Genomic DNA, 26,360 nt, shown 5'->3' on the forward strand with positions numbered 1-26,360 from the left:
TTCACCGGGTGGCTCCTCACATTAAAGTGATGATTCGGAGTAAATTCACCCTAGGTTATTTCCACCATGACATCCAGCCAAATACGCCCTCAGAAGCGTTTTTAGCGATGGTCAACATTGGTCAAGAGAGGGCTATCAGCCGATTGGCTTAGTACGAGCGCAATGGTACATTCAGTATATCTCGTAAATTACCCCCCTAAGAATGCATGGAATGTAACCAAACTTCTGCAGTAGTACACATAGGGTCTGTACTCAAAAAAAGAGGCATTTGAACGTTTGTAAGTACACCAGGAGTTTATTTAAAAGAACACTTGCCTGATAGCTTCTATCCTCTGCTGCTAACGCTACAGCTACGTCGACGCCACTTCCGTGTTTACCAAGCTGTTGCCGTCACGTGAGTTTCATGCGAGAGTATGAAAATTTTTCGCTGAATTTTTATAAATGCTTGTATTATCAGGTCAACACTTGTCATCACTTGTTGACCTGTTAATAGAAGCATTTATAAAAATTCAGCAAACATTTTTCATACTCTCTATATACTCAAAACTGGCGATTTGTGTATGCTATTCACGGCACTTTTTTGTGTACAATGCCCGACACTGCCCCCGCGATTTCCTTTGATACTGCAATGTTTGGTCCGTATCGGTACGTATCCGCAAGCTTGCACAGAACGGACAGAAGGCTCCCTCCGTATCCGTATGCGTATCTAACGTAGAGCATGAAAGAGCCTTAGTGGTCACACATAGCACACGTGCATAGGATAGAAACATTGGGTAATAGCCTGCAGGTACTCTCCCATTTCTTTTCACAAAATCAACATTCAACAATGCCCACAATATCATCATAACCATAACTAACAATTTTGACACTGATGACACCGGTCCGGTATGGTACAATAGATAGGCCTACACCACGCGGTATATCCAGGTCTGCCTAACTGCATCGTGGTCCATCTGATCACAGAATACATAGTTTACCCACCTCTGATTTTATCACTACAGCCCCTGGTACATTTTATAATAAAACACATGTATTATGTTAAGGTATATTGTATAATAAATGTACGCTCTATAATAAAACACATGCATTATGTTAATGTACGTAAGCGCTATAAAAAAAACACATGTATGTTTGTGAATGAAGGGGTACTTGAGTTCATGGGATGGTGCTGTTGAGGTACGTCAGACACAACAGGTAGGGATCCACTGTTCAACAGGACTTGACACTGACTGTCCCCCTTCACATGACCCACTCTGAGTGTCACTGTTGATACACAGTGTGGGTGTGTTTTCTTTTCTCTGTGGGCCCCCAGACGGTGAGTTACCCAGCATGCAGCAGTGTTTGTGTAGCAGCCACATTCCTGCAGCGTTGTATAAACCAGGTTATCAGTCAGGCGTGGCTATCAGCAGCAGGAATGTGGCTATCACTCTATCTGCTGTCACGACTTTGTCCTGAATGTCTGCACCATCCTCTCTCCATCAGTCCTCCATTTATCCTCCATCATTGCTCCATTCACTGTCACGACTGTTCCGTCCCTGTCTGTGCTCACACTAACCTCCATCAGTCCTCCATCAGTCCTCCAGCCTCCATCTTCAATCTACCTGCGCTTCCACTATCATGCATCCATTCTCTATCATCCCTCCATCTCAAAACAACATGCGGATTGGCTGTGAAGACAGCAGAGCAGCTGATTCGTCGGCGATGCTGCTGTTCACAGACAGAATGCACTTGATGACCTCAACAGGAGAGACTGACATGAAAGGTTTCTATTCCTCGCAGGTTCCTCTCTCTCTCTGTGTTCATCAAGAAAGGTCCTGCATCAGACTTCCATCAGTCCTCCATCAGTCTCCCATCAGTCTTCCATCAGTCCTCCATCAGCCCTCCATCAGTCTTCCATCAGTCTTCCATCAGCCCTCCATCAGCCCTCCATCAGTCTTCCATCAGTCTTCCATCAGTTCTCTATCAGCCCTCCATAAGCCTCCCATCAGTCTTCCATCAGTCCTCCATCAGTCTTCAAGCAGTCCTCCATCAGTCTCCCATCAGTCCTCCATCAGCCCTCCATCATTCTTGCATCAGTCATCCATCAGTCCTCCACCAGTCCTTCATCAGCCCTCCATCAGTCCTCCACCAGCCCTGCATCAGTCTTCCATCAGTCCTCAATCACTCCTCTATCAGTCACCCATCATTCTTGCATCAGTCCTGCATCAGTCCCCTATCAATCCTCCCAATCCTCCACCAGTCCTTCATCAGCCCTCCATCAGTCTTCCATCAGTCCTCCACCAGTCCTGCATCAGTCTTCCATCAGCCCTCCATCAGTCCTCCATCACTCCTCTATCAGTCCCCCATCATTCTTGTATCAGTCCTGCATCAGTCCCCCATCAATCCTCCATCAGTCCTCCACCAGCCCTGCATCAGTCTTCCATCAGTCCTCCACCAGCCCTGCATCAGTCTTCCATCAGCCCTCCATCAGTCCTCCATCACTCCTCTATCAGTCCCCCATCAATCCTCCATCAGTCCTTCATCAGCCTTGCATCAGTCTTCCATCAGTCCTGCATCATCTGAGTTTATTTATATTGATCTCTTGTGTTTCAATAATTAAATCAATAATCAACTTGAGGACTGAGGTGTGATCCCTCAGATCCACTGAGTCAACCCAACTCCTGAACCCTGTGTAGCTACCAGTGTCTGTATGGTTCTTCAGAAAAATACTTCCTCAAAAACCTTTGGTAGATTTCAACCATCTATATGTCCAATAAACAAATGTAGCTATTGCCAAAGTCAGTCCTCCACCAGTCCTTCATCAGCCCTCCAGTCTTCCATCAGTCCTGCATTATTCCTGCATCAGTCCTTCATCAGATCTCCATCAGTCCTTGATGAGTCTTCCATCAGTCTTGCATCAGTCCTCAGTCATTTGAGTTTCTTCATATTGATTTCTTGTATTTCAATAATTAAATCAATAATGAAGTTGAGGACCAAGGTGTGATCCCTGAGGGATGCGCAACTCAGGAGATACTGTGTATCCACCTGCTGGTCCGACCCACCTGAGTCAACGGAACTCCTGAACCCTGTGTAGCTACCAGGGTCTGTGTGGATCTTCAGAAAAATACTTCCTCAAAAACCTTTGGTAAAATTCAACCATTTATATTTCCAAGAAACAAATGTAGCCATTGTGACACGATGGGTTGTTCTAACTGTTCACTCCAGCTCCATTGTAGCTTCATGGTGAACCCTCGTAAATATACTCCAAATAAACAGGATCTTTACTTGAATAATTCCAAAAACTTGTCTCTGAGTCTGACTAAAAGTAAACACAAGTAGAAAACCCCACCAGCATTTACAAATTTCAGCACTCAAACCAACCCAAACCAGGGCCAGCTCTGGGTCAGATCCATTTGAATAAAGGTACGTGCACACCAAACGCAAATATAATTTTCACCTTGCATTACTCGCGCAGGTTTGACCAGAATCAGTTGTATTTATACGTGGGATCATTTGTGTTTCTAAGTGTCACCCAGGCTAGACACTGGAGAGGAGGGGGATTACCTCCATGTAGACACCAACAGTGTCTACATTCATCTGTTATGGCTGAAATTACCACTATTGCTGCTTTGTACACGTTGTGAAGGCCCAAACGGTGTCCTCACCCAGAGGTGCTTGGTGAATTTCATTGAGCTTTATTCAGCTGGTTTACTACAGCGGCATGATCCCAAAATAAATATTATTGTTGTGATTTAATTGCAATAAATGGATAAAAAAGGATGCTGAAATATCTACATAATGACAACCATTTGTAAAAAGTGCAAAGGTCAGATAGGGCTGTCTGCAAGACTAGAAGCAAATCACCTTTAAAATGTTTGTTTTCTTACTGGACTTCGGATGGAGCTAAAACTGTAAGAAAAAAATGTGCCTCATTTCGTCATTTGTGGTTCCGTTCTGGAATTTGTGGATCAACACACCTGAGCTGCATCAGCCTGATGAAGCCATTCGCAGGAAGAGAGAAAGCTCCTCACCTTTCAAAATAAAAGTCCAGATAAGAGATAAACTCACCCCGAGAGTTTGAGGAAGAGCCGTCCACATCATCAGGAGACACCTGTACGAGGACCAGACACGTCAGATTCAATGAACAGGTCGATATGACTAATGACAACGATACTTGGTTTTGTTGTTTACCAGAGCCAGGCAGAGCTGCAGGGGGCGGAGCAGGAAGTCAGCAGCATCTTGTCCTCTTCTCAGAGGAAGTCCCGCCCACAACACGGCCCTGTCACTCTGACTCCGCCTCCAGACGTCTCTCAACCAACGAGGACGCTCTGACACTGGTAGTTGTCCTGCAGAGACACAAAGACACAACCTGAGTTCATTACAGTCCTGCTTGCAGGTTTCAAGAGTAATTATTATTATTATTATTATTATTATTATTATTATTATTATTATTAATAATAATGTTTTTCATCTATTTTATTTAAGATCATAAAATAAAATAGTGAGACAGACAGGTTGAGACACAGACAGAGAGACAGACAGGTGCAGAAAGACAGACAGGTAGAGAGAGACAGAGGGGTTGAGATACAGGTATGGAGTCAAATAGGTAGAGACAGACAGGTACAGAGAGACAGAAAGGTAGAGACACAGGTAGAGAGACAGACAGTTAGGCCCAGGTAGAGACACAGGTAGAGAGACAGACAGGTAGAGAGAAACAGTCATACAGAAAGAGACAGCAGGCGGAGAGACAGACAGGTAGAGACTCACATGTAGAGAGAGAAAGACAGGTGTGAGACAGACAGAGAGACATACAGTTAAAGAGACAGACTGGTAGAGATAAACAGGCATACAGAAAGAGACAGATAGGCGGGAGACAGACAGAGACAGACAGACAAGTAGAGAAACTCACATGTAGAGCGAGAAAGACAGGTAGAGAGAGAGACTTGTATATGGAGACAGATGTGTCCTCTTGTCTTAGTTCCTCTGTGTCTGCAGCAAAGATTCCAGATGTTTTTTTCGACATGTCAAACCTCCATTGTTGGTTTACACTTGCTGTTCTCAGACCAGATATCTGATCACCAGAGACAGATCAAGAATGTAAATGAGGTCAGTTACTGCAGTGAAGTATTTGTACTCTACTAGAGTATTTTCCGCTACTTTATACTTCTACAGTTCATGTTTTACCACATTCATTTATCTGACAATGTGTTTCATTTTAAACCACATTAAATCTTATGTTTCACTAACGACAAAAGTAAGATTATTCATATATAGATGCACAACATAGCCTACTTTGATATTTTCTATTTGTAGTATTTATACACTGTGGATCAGTAAACATTAAGGTTTTTAATCCCATTTCACGACTCAGTGAACACGTGAACGCAACAATCAATAAAGTTATCAGGACTTTTCTGTTAATTTGTAGTTTTACAGAGTATCACCTCTGCATTGTGAAGAACTGCCGTGCAGTAGTTGAGTAAAAGCACTCCATTACTTGTCTCCTCCTCTTCAGCTTCATCATTAACGTGAATTGACGTCAGCAGCTTAATAGACACCTAATTAACAGCTGATTAGTGTTAATGAGCAGCAGCTGCAGCGGGATAACAAACAGGTGAGTCTCTTACCTGAAGGTCTCGCGCTCAGTCTGGAACTTCACGCGCTTTTCATGTCAGAGACGCACAGACAGAAAACTCTCAACTTTATCCGCTAAACTGAAGCCGCAGCGCTGCGCGGCGCACACACGACTGAACACCTGTCAAGCAGCCGCAAACACCTGATGCAGCGCACATACACACTTCCGGTCCGCGGGCCGCGCGCTCCAAAATAAATGCGCTGGTTTATTTCTATGACCAGGAAAACGAATCTCAACGATAAGGATGAAATACAAAGAGACAAATATGAGACAGAAAAGACTGATATATAAAATATTAACTTATCAAATAACATTAATGAAAAAAGAACTAATACTAATACAACTAGTATTAAAGATAAAGGGTGATCATTAATTATGACATTTATATCCACATAATGGCTGTTGTGTAAGATATATATATATATATATATATTTATATATATTTATTTAATTTTAATTTATATATATATATATATTTTTATATATATAATTTCATTTTATTTTATTTTATTGTATGTATGGTGAACAGGTAAAGAGACCATACTAATATAAGTGACAAAAATAAAAAATGAACTAAAACAAAAAGCAAAACAAAACACACACAAAAAAACAGTCAAAAGGACAAAAGTGTGAGAAAAAAAATTAAGGTTATTTACCTTGGAAAGGTGCAGAGAAACTGAAAGCTTGGCTGGTTTGGATCCTGCAGATTTCCCTGAGTTTACAGACGTCTTGATAGATAAAAAGTGTTTATCCCATTTTTGTGAGACGTTTCTGAGAAGTTCACACACAATGATGCTTGTGTCAGCAGAATTGAAAAACAATGAAGCTGATTAACTACACTCTCATTTTACTATATTAACTTGACACTAATAATATGTGCACATCTTATTTTTCTTCTGCATCAATATATGGAAATATGGAATTTTCCTTTAGATAAGTAGCCCAACACCTTACGATTGTCATCAGTTCCTGAACTCAAGACTGCAAACACCAACAAGGCATTGTTTTTCATAAGGGATCATATGTTTGTGTATGTGTCTGTCAAAGCACTTAGTAAACTGTTTTAAAATATTCTATATGAATAGAGTTACAAGTAGTATAAAGTAAAAACATCCGTCTAAAATATATAGACATTCATGTAAAGAAGAAGTAGTTCAAACTTGGACTTGTGATATGAAGTCAATAAATAAGTCATGAGTACGAGTAGGCTACGTGCTTTTATTTTGAAGAGGCAAGTCAGAAGTCTGGTGCTGACTGTTGCTACTTTGATTCCTCTGTCAGTGGACTTTCTCTGTCCATTCCGCAGCAGGTCCCGTGGCCCGACAGGATCAGCAGCACGGACCCCCCTCTGGACTCAACAGAGCCGAACTGAGCCGAACTTGCAAGAAGGGCCCGAGTCCGGCCTGCAGTCAGTAAGTGCGCTCAGTGACTCTGCAGCCGTGAGTCCATCTGGATGGAGCCTCTGGGCGACCACAGGCGGAGGATCGTCCCGCTGCTGGTTCTGATGCTCTGCTGCACCGCCGCTATGGGAAACAGCGAGAGGGTGAGTGACCCCCCCCCCCCCCCCCCCCCCCCCTCAAACACACACACACACACACACACACACACACACACACTGGTCAATACAAGTTTATTACACAAACTGTATGTCATTTTTTTGACAAGTCTCAAGGCACGCAAGTCTTAGTTCAAGTGGCCTAAATTTTGGGTCCCGCACTTTTCACTTAATTTATTGCCATTTTATTATTAATATTAATACTACAAGATAAAATTATTATTATTATTATTATTGTTATTATTATTATTATTATTATTATTATTATTATTATTATTATTATGAATAATAGTATTTAATTAAATGAATTTCACAAAAACCATGAACACTTTTAAAATGTGTATTTATTTGTTATAACATGTGACTCAAGTCCAGATCATGTGACTCGAGTCCAAGTCATGTGACTCTAGTCCATACCTGTGGTAAAGATTCAATAAAGATATTCAGTAAAGATATTTTCACTGACACTATTCACTATATGTACTATTCATGACTTAAGGGAAGTATTCTTTGTTATTATTATTTGTATTATTATTATTATTATTATTATTATTATTATTATTATTATTATTATTTTTAATTTTTGAACCTCATAAAATGGATTCTATTAACCAGTGAGAATCTTTATATCCTGCATAATGGACTCAGATTATGACCAGGGGCCTGTACTACGAAGCAAGTTCAACATACCCAGGGTATCTTTCAGAGATCCAGCTTAACTAACCCTAACAAAGGCAATCGGAGATAAGCGGTCACACGAAGCTGGTTATCAACTCGTTAACTCAACCCAGGGTTTACCTGTCCAGCTATGAGCGCGTGCACATGAAAGAGGCGGCGTTTGCAGCATTTGACCAATCACAAACATGGATCAGTCTACGGCAGCGGAGCGGCGTATTTCACGTACGAGGAGCGAACCATAATCTTACAGAAATACGAAGATGTTAAACATATAATGCAGGCAAAAGGCAACAGTTTCATCTGCCAAATGCAGGAAGGACAGCTGGCAAAAACTCGCCGACTGTGTGAATGCGGAAGTCGTATTAATAGTATTAGTAGTAGTATAATATGACTGCCCCATCATAAGGACACTAGTAGATCTGACTGATTTGATGACAACAGTAACCTTGCTGAGCGCTTATTGGTAGAGTTACCGCCCCATGTTAAGAGGCTTCCTGCAACGGCCCCGGTTCGAATCCGCCCTGCGGTCCTCTTTTAAATCATGTCGTCACTCTTTCTTTAGTCCCTTTAACTCTTATGAGTTCCGCAATAAAAGGCCGAACACATAACTTTAAAATAATGAATGTGTTGCTTGGATCTATTCTTATAACGTGGTTTATGACAATATCAGCCTCATTCTTTCAGCTGCAATCCCGGAGGTGTAAAACGGACTTGGGAGCAAATCAAGTAAATATAAAAACATAATTCAAAGTGGTAAGTAGGCTGTACGCTGACAAAGAAAAATCTTTCCCTCCAATGAGAATCTGTATCTCTCATAAAAAACATTGTCAGGGACAGAAAAAGGGTTTTGCCGGTCTCTGTACACTCTATAGTTCTCCTACGAGACCCTCTCACGATCCACCGAGATTCTTTTTTTTTTTTATCCGCGCACCAAGACAGCTGATTGGTCAGTTGGCGGTGTGTTTCTCCACGTTGATCTCTTATCAGGAACATAACCTGCTCCGGAGCAGGTTAGCTCCACAGCGTAAGTTACCATGGCGATCTACCCCAGTAAGAAGTGAACCAGCGCCGTAGGACGGAAAACCCAGAGTTAACGCTTAAGTTACCTCGCTAAGCCCAAATCCTGCTTCGTAGTACAGGCCCCTGCTGGGTTACCTGCTGTTTTGGTCTAGCTGAGTTCTGGCTGGACATGTTGATCTATGGTCCTGGAGAGTTCTGATCATGAGGATTTCCTGCTGCTGACCTCTTGTTGAGGTCTCGACCTGCTTAGTTATGGTTTTGCTGCTAGTTGAACCACTGTCACCTGTACCGTAAGTAGCATTGCTAACCATTACACCACAGTGTCATTCTATGAACCTGAAAATAAAGACTTATCACCTTTTAGATCAATCGATTGTTTCATTCAGTTATACTCGTTAAGTCAGGCCGTAAATGTTTGCCATGCCAACTATCTCTACTTTGATGCAGTTACGTTGGTCCGCTTTCTAAGGATGAGCTCTTTTTTTACATAAACACTCAGTAATATCTAATAACTCTCTCCCGGTTGCCATGGTGAATCGTAGTATCGAGCTCCATTGATGATGGCTTTGTAGAGTCGGCAGGCACCCGCGTAACTCAGAGTTTACATACTCAGAGTTGATTGAACTAATTCAGAACTGCTGTTCTGGAACCGAAAACACAGTTTGTTGTTTGCTGTTAATTTGATGAGTCCAGGGGCCTGTACTATGAAGCGAGTTCAACATACCCAGGGTATCTTTCAGAGATCCAGCTTAAGTAACCCTAACAAAGCAATCGGAGATAAGCGGTCATACGAAGCTGGTTATCAACTCGTTAACTCAACCCAGGGTTTACCTGTCCAGCTATGAGCGCGTGCACATGAAAGAGGCGGCGTTTGCAGCATTTGACCAATCACATACATGGATCAGTCTACGGCAGCGGAGCGGCGTATTTCACGTACGAGGAGCGAACCATAATCTTACAGAAATAAGAAGAAGTTAAACATATAATGCAGGCAAAAGGCAACAGTTTCATCTGCCAAATGCAGGAAGGACAGCTGGCAAAAACTCACCGACTGTGTCGTATTAATAGTATTAGTAGTATAATATGACTGCCCCATCATAAGTACACTACTAGATGTGAGCGATTACATGATCACTTTAACTTCACTGATAGCTTAGTGGTAGAGTTACCGCCCCATGTCCTGAGGCTCCCTGCAGCGGATCTCGGTTAGAATCCGCCCTGCGGCCGTCTTTTAAATCATGTCGTCACTCTTTCTTTAGTCCCTTAACTCTTATGATGTCCTTCAGCAATAAAAGGCCAAACTCATAACTTTAAAATAATGAATTTGTGCTTGGATGTATTCTTATAACGTGGTTTATGACAATGTCAGCCTCATTCTTTCAGCTGCAATCCCGGCGGTGTAAAACGGACTTGGGAGCACATCAAATAAATATAAAAACATAATTCAAAGTGGTCAGTAGGCTGTACGCAGACACAGAAAAGTCTTTCCCTCCGATAAGAATCTGTATCTCTCATATAAAACATCGTCAGACACAGACAAAAGGGTTTTGCCGTCTCTGAACACTATAGTTCTCCTAAGAGACCCTCTCACGATCCACCGAGCTTCTTTTTTTTATATCCGCGCACCAAGGACAGCTGATTGGTCAGTCGGCGGTGTGTTTCTCCACATTGATCTCTTATCAGGAATATAACCTGCTCCGGAGCAGGTTAGCTCCACAGCGTAAGTTACTATTGCGATCTACCCCGGTAGAAGTGAACCAGCGTCGTAGGACGGAAAACCCAGAGTTAACGCTTAAGTAACCTCGCTAAGCACAAATCCTGCTTCGTAGTACAGGCCCCCAGGGTTAGGTTCAGAGTTCAGGGTTAGGTTCAAAGTCCAGGGTTAGGTTCAGAGTTCAGGGTTAGGTTCAGAGTTTAGGGTTAGGTTCAGAGTTGGTTGAGCCAGCTTTCTGAAATGGGCCCCAGCTTTGTGGAGATGAAGGTGAATAATGTTTCGAGTCCCACCTCTGGGATAGCTGGGCACCCCCAGGGTAAATTGAGAGCCCTATAAAGGCAGTGGCATTTTGCTGCTTAGGGAAGAAAGGAAGGGATTCATCCAAGACGAGAAGCCGTGCTGCCATAAACATGTGCTTTGTCTAAACTAGTTCAAGTTTTTCTTACTTTTGTCTCATTTACACATGTACTTGGTCAACACTGCAACTCAATCAGGCTTCAGACTGCTCACTCCACTGAGACGGCCTTCCTCACAGTGACTAAGTCCCTGCAAGACGCCAGAGCCTCATCCCACTCCTCCGTTCTCATTCTCCTCGACCTATCTGCTGCATTCGACACAGTCAACCACCAAATCCTCCTCTCCAACCTGGCTGAACTTGGCATAACTGACTCTGCTCTAACCTGGTTCACTTTCATACCTGACAAATCGCACCTTTCAGGTCACATGGAATGGCTCTATGTCCAAACCCTGTTCTCTGGACACGGGTGTCCCTAAAGGCTCAGTATTAGGACCGCTTCTGTTCTCACTCTACATCGGATCACTAGGCTCTGTAATCACATCACATGGATTCTCCTACCATTGCTACGCAGATGACACCCAGCTGTTCCTCTTTTCCCCCAACCTCTGACACTCACATTGCAACTCGCATCTTGGACTGTCTGGCAGACATCTCTGTCTGGACAACTGCACATCACCTCAAGCTTAACCTGAATAAAACCAAACTGGGAAAAGGGAAAGACTGCCCTCGCATGGACCATGTCGGTCACTGTCGAGGGCATCACAGTATTGCCTTCATCAACTGCAAGGAACCTGGGTGTAATCTTTGACGACCAACTATCCTGCACCCCTAACATCACTGCTGTGGCCCGATCCGGCAGATTTGCCCTCTACAATATCCACAGGATTCGGACTTTCCTCACAAAGGATGCAACGCAACTCCTGGTCCAAAGCACTGGTCATCTCCCGCCTTGGACTACTGCAACTCTCTCCTGGCCTTGGCGACTAAACCATTGCAGCGTATCCAGAGCACTGCAGCAAGCCTTGTCTTCAATCTACCCAAATTCTCCCATGTGACCCCCCTCCTCCGTGACCTCCACTGGCTCCCTGTTGCAGCAGGCATCCAATTCAAGACGATGGCACTGGCATTCAAGGCCATCAATGGAACGGCACCCGTCTACCTTCAAACACTGGTGAAACCACTCGCCCGAAGCGAGCACTTCACTCCTCTGCTTCAGCTGGCCGTCTGGTACCACCATCGCTGAAATCAAACAAATGTCGCTCAGCAAAGTCCAGACTCCTCTCTGTTCTGGCACCTCAGTGGTGGAACGAATTCGCTACCAATGTCAGGACAGCAGAGTCACTTGCCATCTTCCAAAAAAGGCTCAAGACCTACCTTTTGAGATTTCACCTCGACTCCACCCCCCCCCCCCCCCCCCCCCCCCCCCAACACTTCTATGTTCTTACCTATAGCACTTTGATCATAGCACTGTTGTACTTAAGGTATGTTTGCTGAACAGCTACTACTTTACTCAGATAAGGACCTAACACTTCTTTCTATTTTTTAGCTCTTACTTTATCGGCAATGATATGTTGTGGTTTCTTTCTTTTGGCAAATGTACTTATTGTAAGTCGCTTTGGGCAAAAGCGTCTGCTTAATGCCCTAAATGTAAATGTAAATGTACCTGTTGGGATGCAGTTACCGCCTCACCATTCTCTCTTCTACACAGTTAGTATCACAACAGTATCACGGCCGTTTGTAAAATAAAGTCACAATATTGAAATCTACTGATTTATGTACATGGACATAGATTTTTCGTGTCGATCAGCTCAACTTTCAAACTAATGTGTTTCAGTTGGAAGCATCGTTCGTGCCTGTACCACGTTTTTTTAGTCAGGACGACATCACGGTACAAAATGAAAAATCACTTAATTAGGTTTAAACAATGAAACCAAAACACTTTGGGAAATGTTGTATGGACATGTGCTGAGCAACACAATCAAAATGGATAGATTACATTTCATGACTATTTCATGACCCGCCATGAGACTGGGCTGTCAGTTGTAGATAGTAGAGAACAGATTGAGAACTGACAGTTACCGATGACTAACTGAAGTGCTTCCTTTGTGACGTAAATTGAGCCTTCATCTTCTCGTGCCTGTGGACGCCAGGACCGCACAGGGAAAGAGAGACTAGGGAACCAATGAAAACACTGACTGTGTCATTATTGTAATCAAGATTTACTTCATCATGAAGTTGAAGCAAAACCTTCAAACCTTAAGCCCACCTGTCATGATGATGTGGCAGTTTATAGGTGGTCTTTATTGTCCAGCGTATCTTTACATCAGTCAGTCGCTACTTTGATCCCGACTGAAACTTTTCTACAACTAGCCTGGTCTCCTAAAGGCCCCCACACACCGCCCAGACGTCCAACTGCCTTATCCGACCACTCTCCGCCCACTCTGTTGCCTCTCGTCTGACCCGTTCGGCAGAAAAGTTGCGTTGTACACACCGCTTCGACGTGCTTCCGACACCACAGCAGCGTGTACGTTCTGCGCTTGCGCGAGATGCAATAAGCCTCCTTAACAGCGGGTGGCGCTAGTCTCGTGCCAGTACTCCAAAACAGGAAATGACGGAACGGAGTGCAGATAAAAACAATGCACACACAGTCTTGGTTCAGTATTCGTTCGACTTGAGAAGACCTTTGTGGACTAAATACTTGACATTTCTGGAAAGATGACTCTGGCTAGGGTGACACTCGCGTTGTGTGCTCTCGGGCTCATTATTTTACGAAGACGTCGTCTCAGTAGGGAACGAGTAATACGGAGTTTACCATCGTCACTTCCGCCCCGCCAACACACCGCCATTGGATACTCTGATTCGCTAGCACACCGCCAATCAGAGTATCCAATGGCTCAGACATCCAACAGCCCACCTCCTCAGACTTCGCATGCTCAGTCTGATCAAACAACGTCCGCGCGGCTCCGAAAGCTTCCGACGCAGCTGTACACACCAAACATATGTGTTCCCGACCTCGTCCGAGCCTCTCCAAACGCTTCAGACGTCCAACGGTTGGGCCGGTGTGTTCCTGCCTTAAAAAATGATGTTCCCACACAACTAAACAGCATTGAAAATTAGGTTTGCAAGGACACTTTTGCTCTTAACGTATCACAAATTAGTTTGTCTAAAAAAGCATGTTGAAGTCCATGTAGGGAGGAGGTCGAGTTTAGGGAACTTTTATAGTAGACAAGGTTGCAACAAGAATTACAACATCATTCATGAGCCTCTCAGGATAAACCATAGGAACTTTGCTATCGTTGGACTTCTCATATACTGTCACCATCAGGTCAAAATTGGATTTAAAATCAGAAATACATGTTTTTTGTGGTGAAATGTTCCAGCTGCTGTTATTGGACATTCAGTTTCTATGGACTTGGACTGTCGACGATGTTGCAGAAATCAAAGAATGCATAAAGAATGTCTGACAGGAAATAAAACTGTCTGTCTGTCTCTGTGCAGTCAGTCAGACAGTGTCTGTCTCTTCTCTGTTGTTTTAGATTGTCTGTTTTCTGTTTCAGCCTTTTGTTCTGATCTGCTGTTATTACTGACACACTCACACATACACACACACACATGCACACACACACACACACACACACACACACACACACACACACACACACACACACACACACACACACAATCTGATCCGCTGAGCTGCAGTGAAAAGAAAATTCTCTCTGACTCAAAGCAGCTCCACAGTGACAGGAAACTTTAAAATCATTTTCACTACAAGCATCAAGTCATTTCCACGTTTAACATGTTCAATTCGAGAAATAGTCCCATTAAGTTTGATTATTTTAATCAGAGACACTCAGTTGATCAGAAAACAAATTAAATAAAAAAAATGAAACCCTTAACTATGTATTCAGGATTTGTCTGGATTTTAGAAGCAAACTGTACATAAAGTATTAAAACTAAACATAGGCTACACATACTGCTGTAAGTGTACTACTACTACTATATATTGTATTATTAGATTATTACTTATGCATTAATAGTATTGTGTGTTTAGTTTTTTACCTGTCGCTCAAACATGGAGAGACATTATATTTCTATTTGGTTGTTATAAAGTTGAATAAAATGGAAAGCTTCAAGTAAAAAAATGCATTTGGAAGGAAATAAGTATTTCTGTAACAATTATTTCAAGTGTTTGTATCAGGGGCGCAACTAGCAAGTGTCAGGGGGGTAATAACAGCTTCCATGTCACCTAAAATATGTATGTATGACAGCACAGATAACATGATTGCTAAAAAACTGAGAACAGCTAATGGTAGCACAAAATCTGTAATTCCATGCCATGGTAACCATTGTTTTCCAGCTGTAATTCATTGCCTTATATTTACCAGTTGTTGTGTTACCTTAAAACAATTGAGATGTGTCATGCATGGCATTGGTACCATAGGGGTTAACCAAATGTAGCTATCAGCAATATTAGTTTGCATTAAGCTAGCCATAACCCCCACTTTAGCTTCCCAGACTCAATGTTAGCAAACACTAGGTAAGTAAGTAAGGTAGTCTGTTAACATGAATTTACAAGCCTCCAAGTAAACGGGAGCAAATCTATGTATGATTCCATGGTAAACCAGACTCATTGCATTAGTTATACTTTCCAGATTCTTGTCATTTATTGTAAATGCTACCTTGTATTTTCCAGTTTTCAGATCAGCATTATTGCATTAATGTCCCAGTTGGCAACATTTTTTGATCACTGAAGCCGACACTACGCTCCGATAGAACAACATAAATCAATCAATAAAGCCTGTTGTTTTGCAAAAATCAACAGAGCCCGGATCATCCTGTTCAACCAGCATGCAAGGCTGTGTTCGTGCACACACAGAGCCCCTCCCCCCTCGGGTCGTACCACTATCACAGGGGGGAGGCGGAGGGAAGTAGCAACAAACTTCCAATTCCATCGGTTAAAAAACGAAACGAGGAGGTCCAAAACAACCAAGGAAAAGAAAACACCGGTGGAAAAGAAGGAAAAAAAGAAAGATTGTGACGGTGCCCGTGATAAAACCAGAGTCAACATCGGACCCACGTTTCAAAGGTGGGGTGATCTAAGGGATTTCAAAGGGCACGAAGTCGAGGGGAAGGAGGTCGGTGGTCGTGGGGTAGGAGCGTGAGAGTTGTAAACATTCAAAATCTGACAGAGTCCCCTCAATCCGCCGAACTTGCCGACTTGGACTTTAAAGTAGCCGTAATCTCCTATTTGCCTGTTACATTCCTATGTTAGCAAACGCTAGTCTAACATTATTTCAAATCCTCCAAGCAAGTAGACACGTCTCACTTTAAAACTTACCTGTTGCCTTTCACCATCCACTTATTCAACTGCTGTTACATCCCTTGACATACCATCTCCTTTTCCCTCTTTCTTTTTCTGTTTTTAGCCCCCAACAGCTTTTTTGCTTTATCCATCTTTTTCCATAGACAACTCACTACTCGTACCTCAGTAGTGCTCACGGCGCCTCGCTCCCTCTTCTATGTCTACATTCTATGGTGGAATCTTATGAAATAGGGCGCCTACTCTAGCCTGTTAGTCCTCTAAAATGTTAGAAGCGCACAAGCAGCTACATATAGAAAATACATTTTTCTTTTTTCTTTTTTTTTTAACCATTGCTTTGGCGCCCCCCTGGTGCGGCGGCCCTATGCACCGCATATAGTCAATACCCACTTTTTGCGCCACTGGTTTGAATGATACCTGACACCCGAAGAGAAAAGACGTTGTCTAACAACTTATTAGAATTTTGGATGTTCACCTCCACAGTGAGGTTTGGTCAAACTGAAATCTGATATGTACTTCAGAGTCTTATGCAGTCTGTGTGAGACACCTGAACCCTCACAGTAAAGACCCACGTTTCAATGCTACAGGACGTGTTGAGGCATCGGTGTGAGACAGGAATGAAGATAAGAGGACATCAGACGTTAATCGGGCTGCCTGTCTGTCTGCCTGTCTGTCTGCTCCAGTTTATCACACGAAGAGAACTGTTACACCTGCAGGATACATGAAGCTGTTTGGGTTAAAACCTCACAAACATGTCTGACAGATAAAGAGTTCATGAAGAAACATGTTCATCATCTTCAGTCTAAACCTGAGACTAATTTCAGTCAGGACCAAACTGTTACACCTGTAGGAAGCATGGAGGTTTAAACCCGCAGAATCGATCATGAAGGTTCCATAAACTAATACTGTATTGAAATATGTTATATTGTAAGTGATACTAGTAGAGTACTCTTTAAACGCAAACTCTGAGGTTAACCACAGGGGAAAGTGAATAGATATGTAAAGAACAGTAGATTAATTTGGGCTGTCACCTCGTTCTCCTTTTTTGTGTGCTGTCTGTTTGAGCCAATGGATGGCTTTGTATTGCCATCTAGTGGCCAATCTTGGCGAGGGTGGTAGGTTATAAAAGGGAGGAGACTATGAACCCTGTAAGCTCACCTGTGCGTCTCCTCACCTGTGTGCGCCCCCGTCACCATCTCCTTTGTTCCCGCTGGGTTGGCGTGGCGTCTGTGCTGCCGAGGTGTTTCTTTGATACCGAAGTAAGCTTGCTCTATTTTAATGTAATCACTATCATCTTTATGTTGTTCCGGTTGCTACGATCTGTTCTAAGTTTGTTTGTTTGTCATTTGGGGGAATATGGTTCTCCAGAAGGCACCTTCAAAACAATGATATTAGCTCTCTTGGTTTAGTGGAACGAGGTATGTTTAACTCGTATTTGGGCTTTTATTTTATTCCCGAGTTTGAAATAAATGTTTTTCAATAGGGATATCCGATGTTGACTTTTTGCCGATATCCGATATTCTCTAAATTCTTAATTTCCGATTCCGATATCAACCGATATGGTATACCGATATACATATGCAGGCGTTTTTTCCCCCCAGAAAATTTTAGGTCCCATCACATTATCTCCTGTCATACATTGTCTATAAAAAAAATAAGGACACTACTTCAACTTATGGAAAAGTTCCATATTTATTAACATTTTGTCAACATGTGTAAACATGTGTAGTGTAGGACAGCCTACTGAAAACTGCTCATTTCTATGAGGTACAACAAACAACACTTTTGGAATGAGGTAAAGTGCACACAAAGGCAATAAAAGTGCAAAGACATAGCCTAGAGACAGACTCAGTCCTTAGCCCATTACTTGGGCTAATACAGTAATTGTCAATTGAAAATATAAACTGGGCTCAATCAGCCCTGTTAAACATGAGCAAAAACAAAACCTGCAATATTAATGTGGTGTGCAATAAAAACAAGAAAGGCACACAGTTCAGTTCAAACCTTCCAGAGTAGTAAACAAAGTTCTCCTTTTGTCCAGAGAAAGATGCTGAAAGATTGATGGGCCATATGTAACTGTCCATAACTTGGCTAAAACAATCATTAAAAATATAAACCGTTTCTTTCTGCCCTCTCTTTCACATGAGTAACAAAAAATGTGCAAATAAAAAAGGCACAAAAAAAAAACAGCTTCAGTTCAAAGAAGCAAACATAAATTAGAGTGCAACGACTTAAAGTGCTCTAATTCTCATCCTCGTACTACTGTTTAAGAGGGAGATTTTTCTGAATGAAAATAAGCATCTCAGCATTGTCGCAATGTATACGATTCCTCTTCTCGTTGATGACATGCGAGACAGCACTGAACAGCCGTTCACTGTCTATACTGGTGCAGGGTGCAGTGAGGTACTTGCGTGCTACACGGGCATTAGCAGGGAAACGTTAAAAAAACTCCAGACCGCAGACATTTTGTGTAACAACGAGCGAGCAACCTGTTAGCTACACTAGCCACACTCTTCTGTTGTTTTTTTGGTGGTGCGGTTTGATGATGTCATCAATTGCGCGCCGGTAAATGTCAGGACCCAACAAGCAGCAGCAGCGGCAGCAGCAGGCAGCAGCACAACCCAGGCATTATATAATCGGTTTTCATTATCGGTGGACAAACCGATAACGATATGAACAGATATTACAAAAATAGGCTAATATCGGCCGATATTATCGGACAGCCGATATTATCGGACATCCCTATTTTTCAATGAATGTATCTTTTATTTTTCTTTCTGTATTTCTTTTCTGTAGTTTTCACGGTGTAACAGCAACAATACAATTTAAGCACCCGTCATGAATCTCTCTGCCTTATTTGTTGACGCCAAGGGTCCGCTACAAGATATATTTACTTAAGTACTGCACGTATACTATTCCCTTCTCAGAGGTAAATATTGCACCTGTCCAGGACCAGGTATGTCCAAACATGTTGATGTTTGTGATAAACTGAAGGATTAGGTGTTCCTTTATGTGTTGAGAAAGCTCCCCTACTATCTGGTTCTTACAGGACACATGATGATCTTCTAGAATATGATGCATTGCTGTCCAATCTGTGATAGTGGAAACAGAAGAGACCTGAGAATGGAGCCTTGGGGAACTCCACAGGTCATTTCATACACTCAGATGTGTAATTAGCAATCTTGACAAACAATGGTGGACATTCATCAGTACATTTACTCAAATACTGTAGATGTAGGATGAAATGTTCTTTTTGTGCTTAGAAAGTATCTGAGGTTTCTCTGGGGGGGGGGGGGGGGGGGGGGGGGAGAGATTTGGATACGGAACCCCAGGAATATCAAATGGCAGTTCACCTCTTTGGCGCTGCCTCGTCCCCTGGTTGTGCCAACTTCGGCCTTAAGTATTTAGCACAGCAACATAAATCTGCACATTCTTCAGCCTCAGCCTTTGTTGAGAAGAACTTTTATGTAGATGACGGCCTGACCAGTGTTCCTTCAATCAAAGAAGCCAAGGACTTGATTGTGGAAGCTCAGAGGTTGTGCAAAAAGGGAGGTTTGCGTTTGCATAAGTTTAACTCAAACAGGCAAGAAGTTCTGAGCTGTGTTGATTCCTCAGAAAGGGCGACAACTGCTAATTCCCATGATCTTGGTCTAGATGCGACATCAGTAGGTTGTGCGCTTGGCATTCAGTGGTCAATAGAACATGACACCTTCAGTTTCAATGTCAACTTAAAGGATCAACCTGCTACTCGCCGTGGTATTCTTTCAGTTGTTGCCTCTTTGTATGACCCACTGGGCTTTGTCTCCCCTTTCGCCTTACGTGGAAAGTGCATTTTACAAGAATTGTGTCGCATGGGTAAGGGATGGGATGAGCACCTTCCTGAGGATGTATACTCACGGTGGGAGGAGTTGAAGGCTGGTCTCCAGAAACTGAGAGAAGTCACGATACCCAGATGCTATCACCCACACAACTTTGGTGACATCATGAGGATAGAACTGCATCACTTCTCAGATGCCAGTAATGTTGGTTATGGTGCATGTTCCTATGTACGGTACATCAACGACAGAAATGAAATCTACTGTAGCCTTGTGATGACCAAGGCAAGAGTAGCGCCTACAAAAATCATGAGCATTCCAAGATTGGAACTTTCTGCTGCTGTGGTCTCTGCCAGAACAAGTGCCATGTTGAAAACTGAACTGGAGATGAAAATCGATGAGGAGTTCTTTTGGACAGACTCTCAAGTTGTGCTGGCATACATCCATAATGACTCAAGAAGGTGTCATATGTTTGTCGCAAATCGCCTTGAAGTGATAAAGGAAAAAACAGATCCTGGTCAGTGGCATTATGTTGATACATTAGAAAATCCAGCCGACCATGCCTCTAGAGGCCTTCATGTCTCTGGCATCTCAACAAGCTGGATGTCAGGACCCAAATTCCTGTGGGAGCAAGAAGTGAAACCTAGACCTAACTTCTCTACTGAACTGCTGGTGGGTGACCCTGAAGTTAGAGTAGTTCAAGTGAATGTAGCCACTACCACCACCAGTGACTTGAACAACATGCTCAGCAGTTTGAACCGATTTTCATCTTGGATAAGGCTTCTCAAGGTTGTTGCAAGAATTAAGAGGCTAGCATCCAAGCAAGGACGTCAAGATAATCATGTGACTGTTGAAGAACGAGAGAGAGCAGCTGAGGTGGTCATTAAACTCGCTCAGCAGGAAGCATTTCCCCAAGAGATAAAAACACTTGTGAGAGGAGGTAGTCTACCTTGTTCCAGTCCTCTTTTCCGCCTTGATCCTATTGTGGATAAGGGCTTACTTCGAATTGGTGGGAGGCTAAAGCAATCATCTCTTAGTCAAGAACTAAAACACCCAGTCATCCTTCCAAAAAACTCTCATATTACCAAGCTCATTCTGTCTCATTACCATGACAGAATTTGTCATCAAGGTCGAAGTCAAACTCAAATGGAGCTTAGAGCTAATGGGTTTTGGCTTATTGGTGGGAGTTAATCTCTTGCCAAGCTGATATACAACTGTGTGAGGTGTAGGAAACTCCGACGCCCAGTAGAGGAGCAACGTATGGCTGAGCTTCCAAGGGAACGAGTTGAGGTATCAGCACCATTCACACACTGTGGTATGGATGTGTTTGGCCCATTCATCATCAAGAGAGTACGTAAGGAATGTAAGAGGTATGGATTGATCCTAACTTGCCTCTCTTCCCGAGCTGTTCACATTGAAATGTTGGAGGATCTGTCAACAGACACATTTATCAATGCTTTAAGTTTTTTCATTAGCCTCAGAGGAGCGGTACGTCAACTCCATTGTGACCATGGAACAAATTTTGTGGGAGCTAGGAATAAGCTCAGAGAGGCACTCAAGCAGTGTGACATCACTCAACTCGAGGTTTACCTGGCTGATAAACAATGTGAGTTCATCTTTAACGCTCCCGCAGCGAGTCATGCCGGTGGTGTTTGGGAACGCCAAATTCGGACTGTGAGAAATGTGTTTAGGGCCACTCTTTCTCTCTGTCCTGGTAGACTAGATGATGCTTCACTCCGAACGTTGTTCTATCAAGCTATGGCCATTGTTAACAGCCGCCCACTGAACACAGATGGAATCAATGATCCCACATCACTAGAGCCCTTGACGCCCAACCATCTTATTCTGATGAAGACCAAAGTTGCTCTCCCACCTCCTGGGAAATTTGTAAGGGAAGACATGTATGCCACGAAGCGGTGGCGACGAGTGCAATATTTGATTGAACAGTTTTGGAGTCGTTGGAAGAAGGAATACCTCTTGAATATTTCTACACGGCAGAAGTGGCATGTCCCTCGGCGCAACCTCAAAGTTAATGATGTTGTCATCATCAAGGATGACTTTCTCCCCAGAAACCAATGGCAGTTGGGACGGGTTGTTGAACCCATTCAAGGAAATGACAACCTAGTTCGTAAGGTCAAAGTGCAAGTGGGAGATCGGGAATCATCAGGGAAACTTTCAATTATTGAAAGAGCCATTCAGAGGCTGGTGCTCCTTTTAGAGAATGAGTGACTTGGTGTTTGCTATTATTATGCCAACATGTTAACATTTGTGGTTTAATACAAGAATGTCAGAAGTCATAAACCTGAGCTTTAAATTGTGTTACTTTTACTTTACTACTACTTGTTTTTAAAATCATGTATGATTCTTCTGGTAATAAATTCATCATAACATGATTGGTGGGAGTGTAAAGAACAGTAGATTAATTTGGGCCGTCACCTCGTTCTCCTTTTTTGTGTGCTGTCTGTTTGAGCCAATGGATGGCTTTGTCTTGCCATCTAGTGGCCAATCTTGGCGAGGGTGGTAGGTTATAAAAGGGAGGAGACTATGAACCCTGTAAGCTCACCTGTGCGTCTCCTCACCTGTGTGCGCCCCCGTCACCATCTCCTTTGTTCCCGCTGGGTTGGCGTGGCGTCTGTGCTGCCGAGGTGTTTCTTTGATACCGAAGTAAGCTTGCTCTATTTTAATGTAATCACTATCATCTTTATGTTGTTCCGGTTGCTACGATCTGTTCTAAGTTTGTTTGTTGTCATTAGGGGGAATATGGTTCTCCAGAAGGCACCTTCAAAACAATGATATTAGCTCCCTTGGTTTAGTGGAACGAGGTATGTTTAACTCGTATTTGGGCTTTTATTTTATTCCCGAGTTTGAAATAAATGTTTTTCAATGAATGTATCTTTTATTTTTCTTTCTGTATTTCTTTTCCGTAGTTTTCACGGTGTAACAGCAACAATAAAATTTAAGCACCCGTCATGAATCTCTCCGCCTTATTTGTTGACGCCAAGCGTCCGCTACAAGATATATTTACTTGTAGCGGAGTACCTGCACGTATACTATTCCCTTCTCAGAGGTAAATATTGCACCTGTCCAGGACCAGGTATGTCCAAACATGTTGATGTTTGTGATAAACTGAAGGATTAGGTGTTCCTTTGTGTTGAGAAAGCTCCCCTACTATCTGGTTCTTACAGGACACATGATGATCTTCTAGAATATGATGCATTGCTGTCCAATCTGTGATAGTGGAAACAGAAGAGACCTGAGAATGGAGCCTTGGGGAACTCCACAGGTCATTTCATACACTCAGATGTGTAATTAGCAATCTAGACAAACAATGGTGGACATTCATCAGTACATTTACTCAAATACTGTAGATGTAGGATGAAATGTTCTTTTTGTGCTTAGAAAGTTCTTCTACTTTACTGAAATTATTTTTTTAAATGTACTTTTTTTAATGGCTGCACAGATTAAATGTATCTAAATCCAGATATTTATAAATACATCTGCGTCAATTATATTTATAATATAATTTATAATTTAAGTGAACTAATTTGAGTAGAGTTTACTCACTACACCCATGTTTAGTAAAATAAATTGCATTATGTAACCTTGATTACTATTTAACTTTCTACTATTGTAGACTGAACAATTCAATGCTTTAATCTGTACAAACTAAAATTAAGTTGGATCTAAAATAAAAAAAATATTAAAATATTTTAAGATATTATCAGAATCTTAACCTTCTATTTTATTAAAAATACAGTCTGGACATGGACTGACTCTGATCTGGTCTAGAATGAGTACCTCAAATATATTATATAAATAAATATATTGTACATAAACTAATTTATATTTTCTTATCTTCTGTGCCTGCAGGTGTGTCACTGCAGCGGGAAGTCTCTCTGTCACTGTGACGGAGTCAAAGGTCAAAAGGTGAGATCCATCCATCCATGCATCCATCGATGCATCCATCCATCCATCCATCATCCATCCATCATCATCCTCTTCACCTCACTGACCCTCTGCTTCCCTCCAGTGTTGACCTGCTGTCACTGCAGACATCTATTAATTGTTAACTCCTTTTAGTCAGTATTTAATTTCTGAAATATGACAAATCATTGTTCTTATTGTCAAAATCTATACTATAATAAATACAAGTGAGTTTATAATTAATTTACATTTCAACTTGGTGGTTAGGGTCTAATGGAAAAGTGCTGAAGTCTGATAACGAATTTAAATATAGTAAAACTGTTCCTTCAGAACAAGATCATGATCACAAAATTAATGTAGGTTAAAATAGATTGTATTTATTAATTTGTTAATTAATTAACATTATTTCACAACATTGGATTCTATAATAGTAACAATAATGTATGATTATTATATTAAAAGCAGAAATGAATACACACACACATACACAAAGACTATCTCTCTCTATATATATATATATATATATATATATATATATATGTATATATGTATGTGAGCCTCATTGGAGTCTCTTTGTGTCTCAGGTGTGTTGGTACCTGAGACCACCCAGTTATGAACTCTATGATCTCAGGTGTATTCAGCAGGAGAATAAAGGCTGGTTCCTCTCTGCTGAACATGAAACGTCTCTCTAGAGCGCTTGCTCAGGTACGTGAATGCACCTGGACCACAGCCAGGATATATGTACACCCTAACTCACCTGAGTCTACTGGCTCTGTGTGGCAGCAGGTGAACTGATTTTTACAGTCATATATATATATATATATATATATATATATATACATAGTCACTCCAGCGTGTCCTGGGTCTTCCTTGGGGTCTCCTCCCGGTGGGGCATGCCTGGAACACCTCCCGAGGGAGGCGTCCAGGGGGCATCCGATACAGATGCCCGAGCCACCTCAACTGGCTCCTCTCGATGTGGAGGAGCAGCGCCTCTACTCCGAGCTCCTCCTGTGTGACGGAGCTCCTCACCCTATCCCTAAGGCAGCGCCCCGCCACCCTGCGGAGGAAGCTCATTTCGGCCGCTTGTATCCGGGATCTTATTCTTTCAGTCACGACCCAAAGTTCATTACCATAGGTGAGGGTAGGAACGTAGATTGACCGGTAAATGGAGAGCTTCGCCTTTCGGCTCAGCACTCTCTTCACCACGACGGACCGATACAACGACCGCGTTACTGCGGCCGCTGCACCGATCCGCCTGTCAATCTCACGCTCCATCCTTCCCTCACTCGTGAATAAGACCCCAAGATACTTAAACTCCTCCACTTGAGGCAGGAATTCCCCCCCGAACTGGAGGGAGCAAGCCACCTTTTTCAGGTCGAGAACCATGGCCTCAGATTTGGAGGTGCTAATCCTCATCCCGGCTGCTTCACACTCGGCTGCAAACCGCCCCAGGACATGCTGGAGGTCCTGGCTCGAAGGAGCCAACAAGACCACATCGTCCGCAAAGAGCAGGGATGAAATCCAGTGGCTCCCGAACCAGATCCCCTCCGGCCCATGGCTGCACCTAGAAAACCTGTCCATAAAATTAATGAACAGAACCGGTGACAAAGGGCAGCCCTGCCTCCAACATGCACCTGGAACAGGTCTGATTTACTGCCGGCAATGCGAACCAAGCTCCTGCTCCGGTCGTACAGGGACCGAACAGCCCTTAGCAGAGGGCCCCCGACCCCGTACTCCCGAAGTACCTCCCACAGAATGCCACGAGGGACACGGTCGAATGCCTTCTCCAGGTCCACAAAACACATGTGGACTGGTTGGGCAAACTCCCATGAACCCTCGAGCACCCTGCGGAGGGTTCAGAGCTGGTCCAGTGTTCCACGGCCAGGACGAAAACCGCATTGTTCCTCCTGAATCCAAGGTTCGACTATCGGCCAAATTCTCCTCTCCAGTACCCTGGAATAGACTTTCCCGGGGAGGCTGAGAAGACTGTAATGGGAATTTTGGATGTTTGTACTTTATAATCAGAATATTTGTCAGGCTGACTCGATCCGCATCTCCTCATCTGACTGTTATGCTATGACGAAAATGAATGCCTGTTTGTAGATGATATGAACATGAGTGCCACATTGACATAAGATAATTTCAGGACTATGACGCCTGTGTTCTGTAAATCTTGACCTTGCCTGTACATCTTGTCTTTGTAAGATAGGACATGATCCGTCCTTTGGTTCCTCCTCCTTAAAAGGGAGACTGTTGTTGGACTCAGGGTCATTCCTGCTGATTCTGAACCTTTGCATCAGAAGGCAGGGGTGAACCTCCTCTGCAGATGAGAATACTTAGTGGAATAAACCTCGGAGAAAAAGCTGATCCTGGTTGTTGATCTTTATTGGGCAGATTCATTTTTCCACAACATGTGATC

General features: G+C 42.8%; 2 protein-coding genes across 2 annotated transcripts in view; one reads left to right on the forward strand and one right to left on the reverse strand.

Annotated features, from left to right (window-relative positions):
* Positions 1–5,727, reverse strand: part of col4a4 (collagen, type IV, alpha 4) — a 109,308-nt gene extending 103,581 nt beyond the window's left edge. Inside the window, exons 1-3 of the mRNA XM_084018773.1 lie at positions 5,607–5,727; positions 4,171–4,325; positions 4,048–4,090 (exon numbers count right to left, since the gene is read on the reverse strand). Coding sequence (XP_083874899.1) covers positions 4,048–4,090; positions 4,171–4,217 — 90 coding nt within the window. The 5' untranslated portion in view covers positions 4,218–4,325; positions 5,607–5,727. The remainder of the gene's footprint in view (positions 1–4,047; positions 4,091–4,170; positions 4,326–5,606) is intronic.
* Positions 5,728–6,904: 1,177 nt separating this feature from the next.
* Positions 6,905–26,360, forward strand: part of col4a3 (collagen, type IV, alpha 3) — an 82,379-nt gene continuing 62,923 nt past the window's right edge. The window contains exons 1-2 of the mRNA XM_084018772.1: positions 6,905–7,157; positions 23,888–23,944. Coding sequence (XP_083874898.1) covers positions 7,068–7,157; positions 23,888–23,944 — 147 coding nt within the window. The 5' untranslated portion in view covers positions 6,905–7,067. The remainder of the gene's footprint in view (positions 7,158–23,887; positions 23,945–26,360) is intronic.

This window comes from Eutrigla gurnardus (genome assembly GCF_963514095.1).
Source record: "Eutrigla gurnardus genome assembly, chromosome: 10".
NCBI classification, from domain to species: Eukaryota; Metazoa; Chordata; class Actinopteri; order Perciformes; family Triglidae; genus Eutrigla; species Eutrigla gurnardus.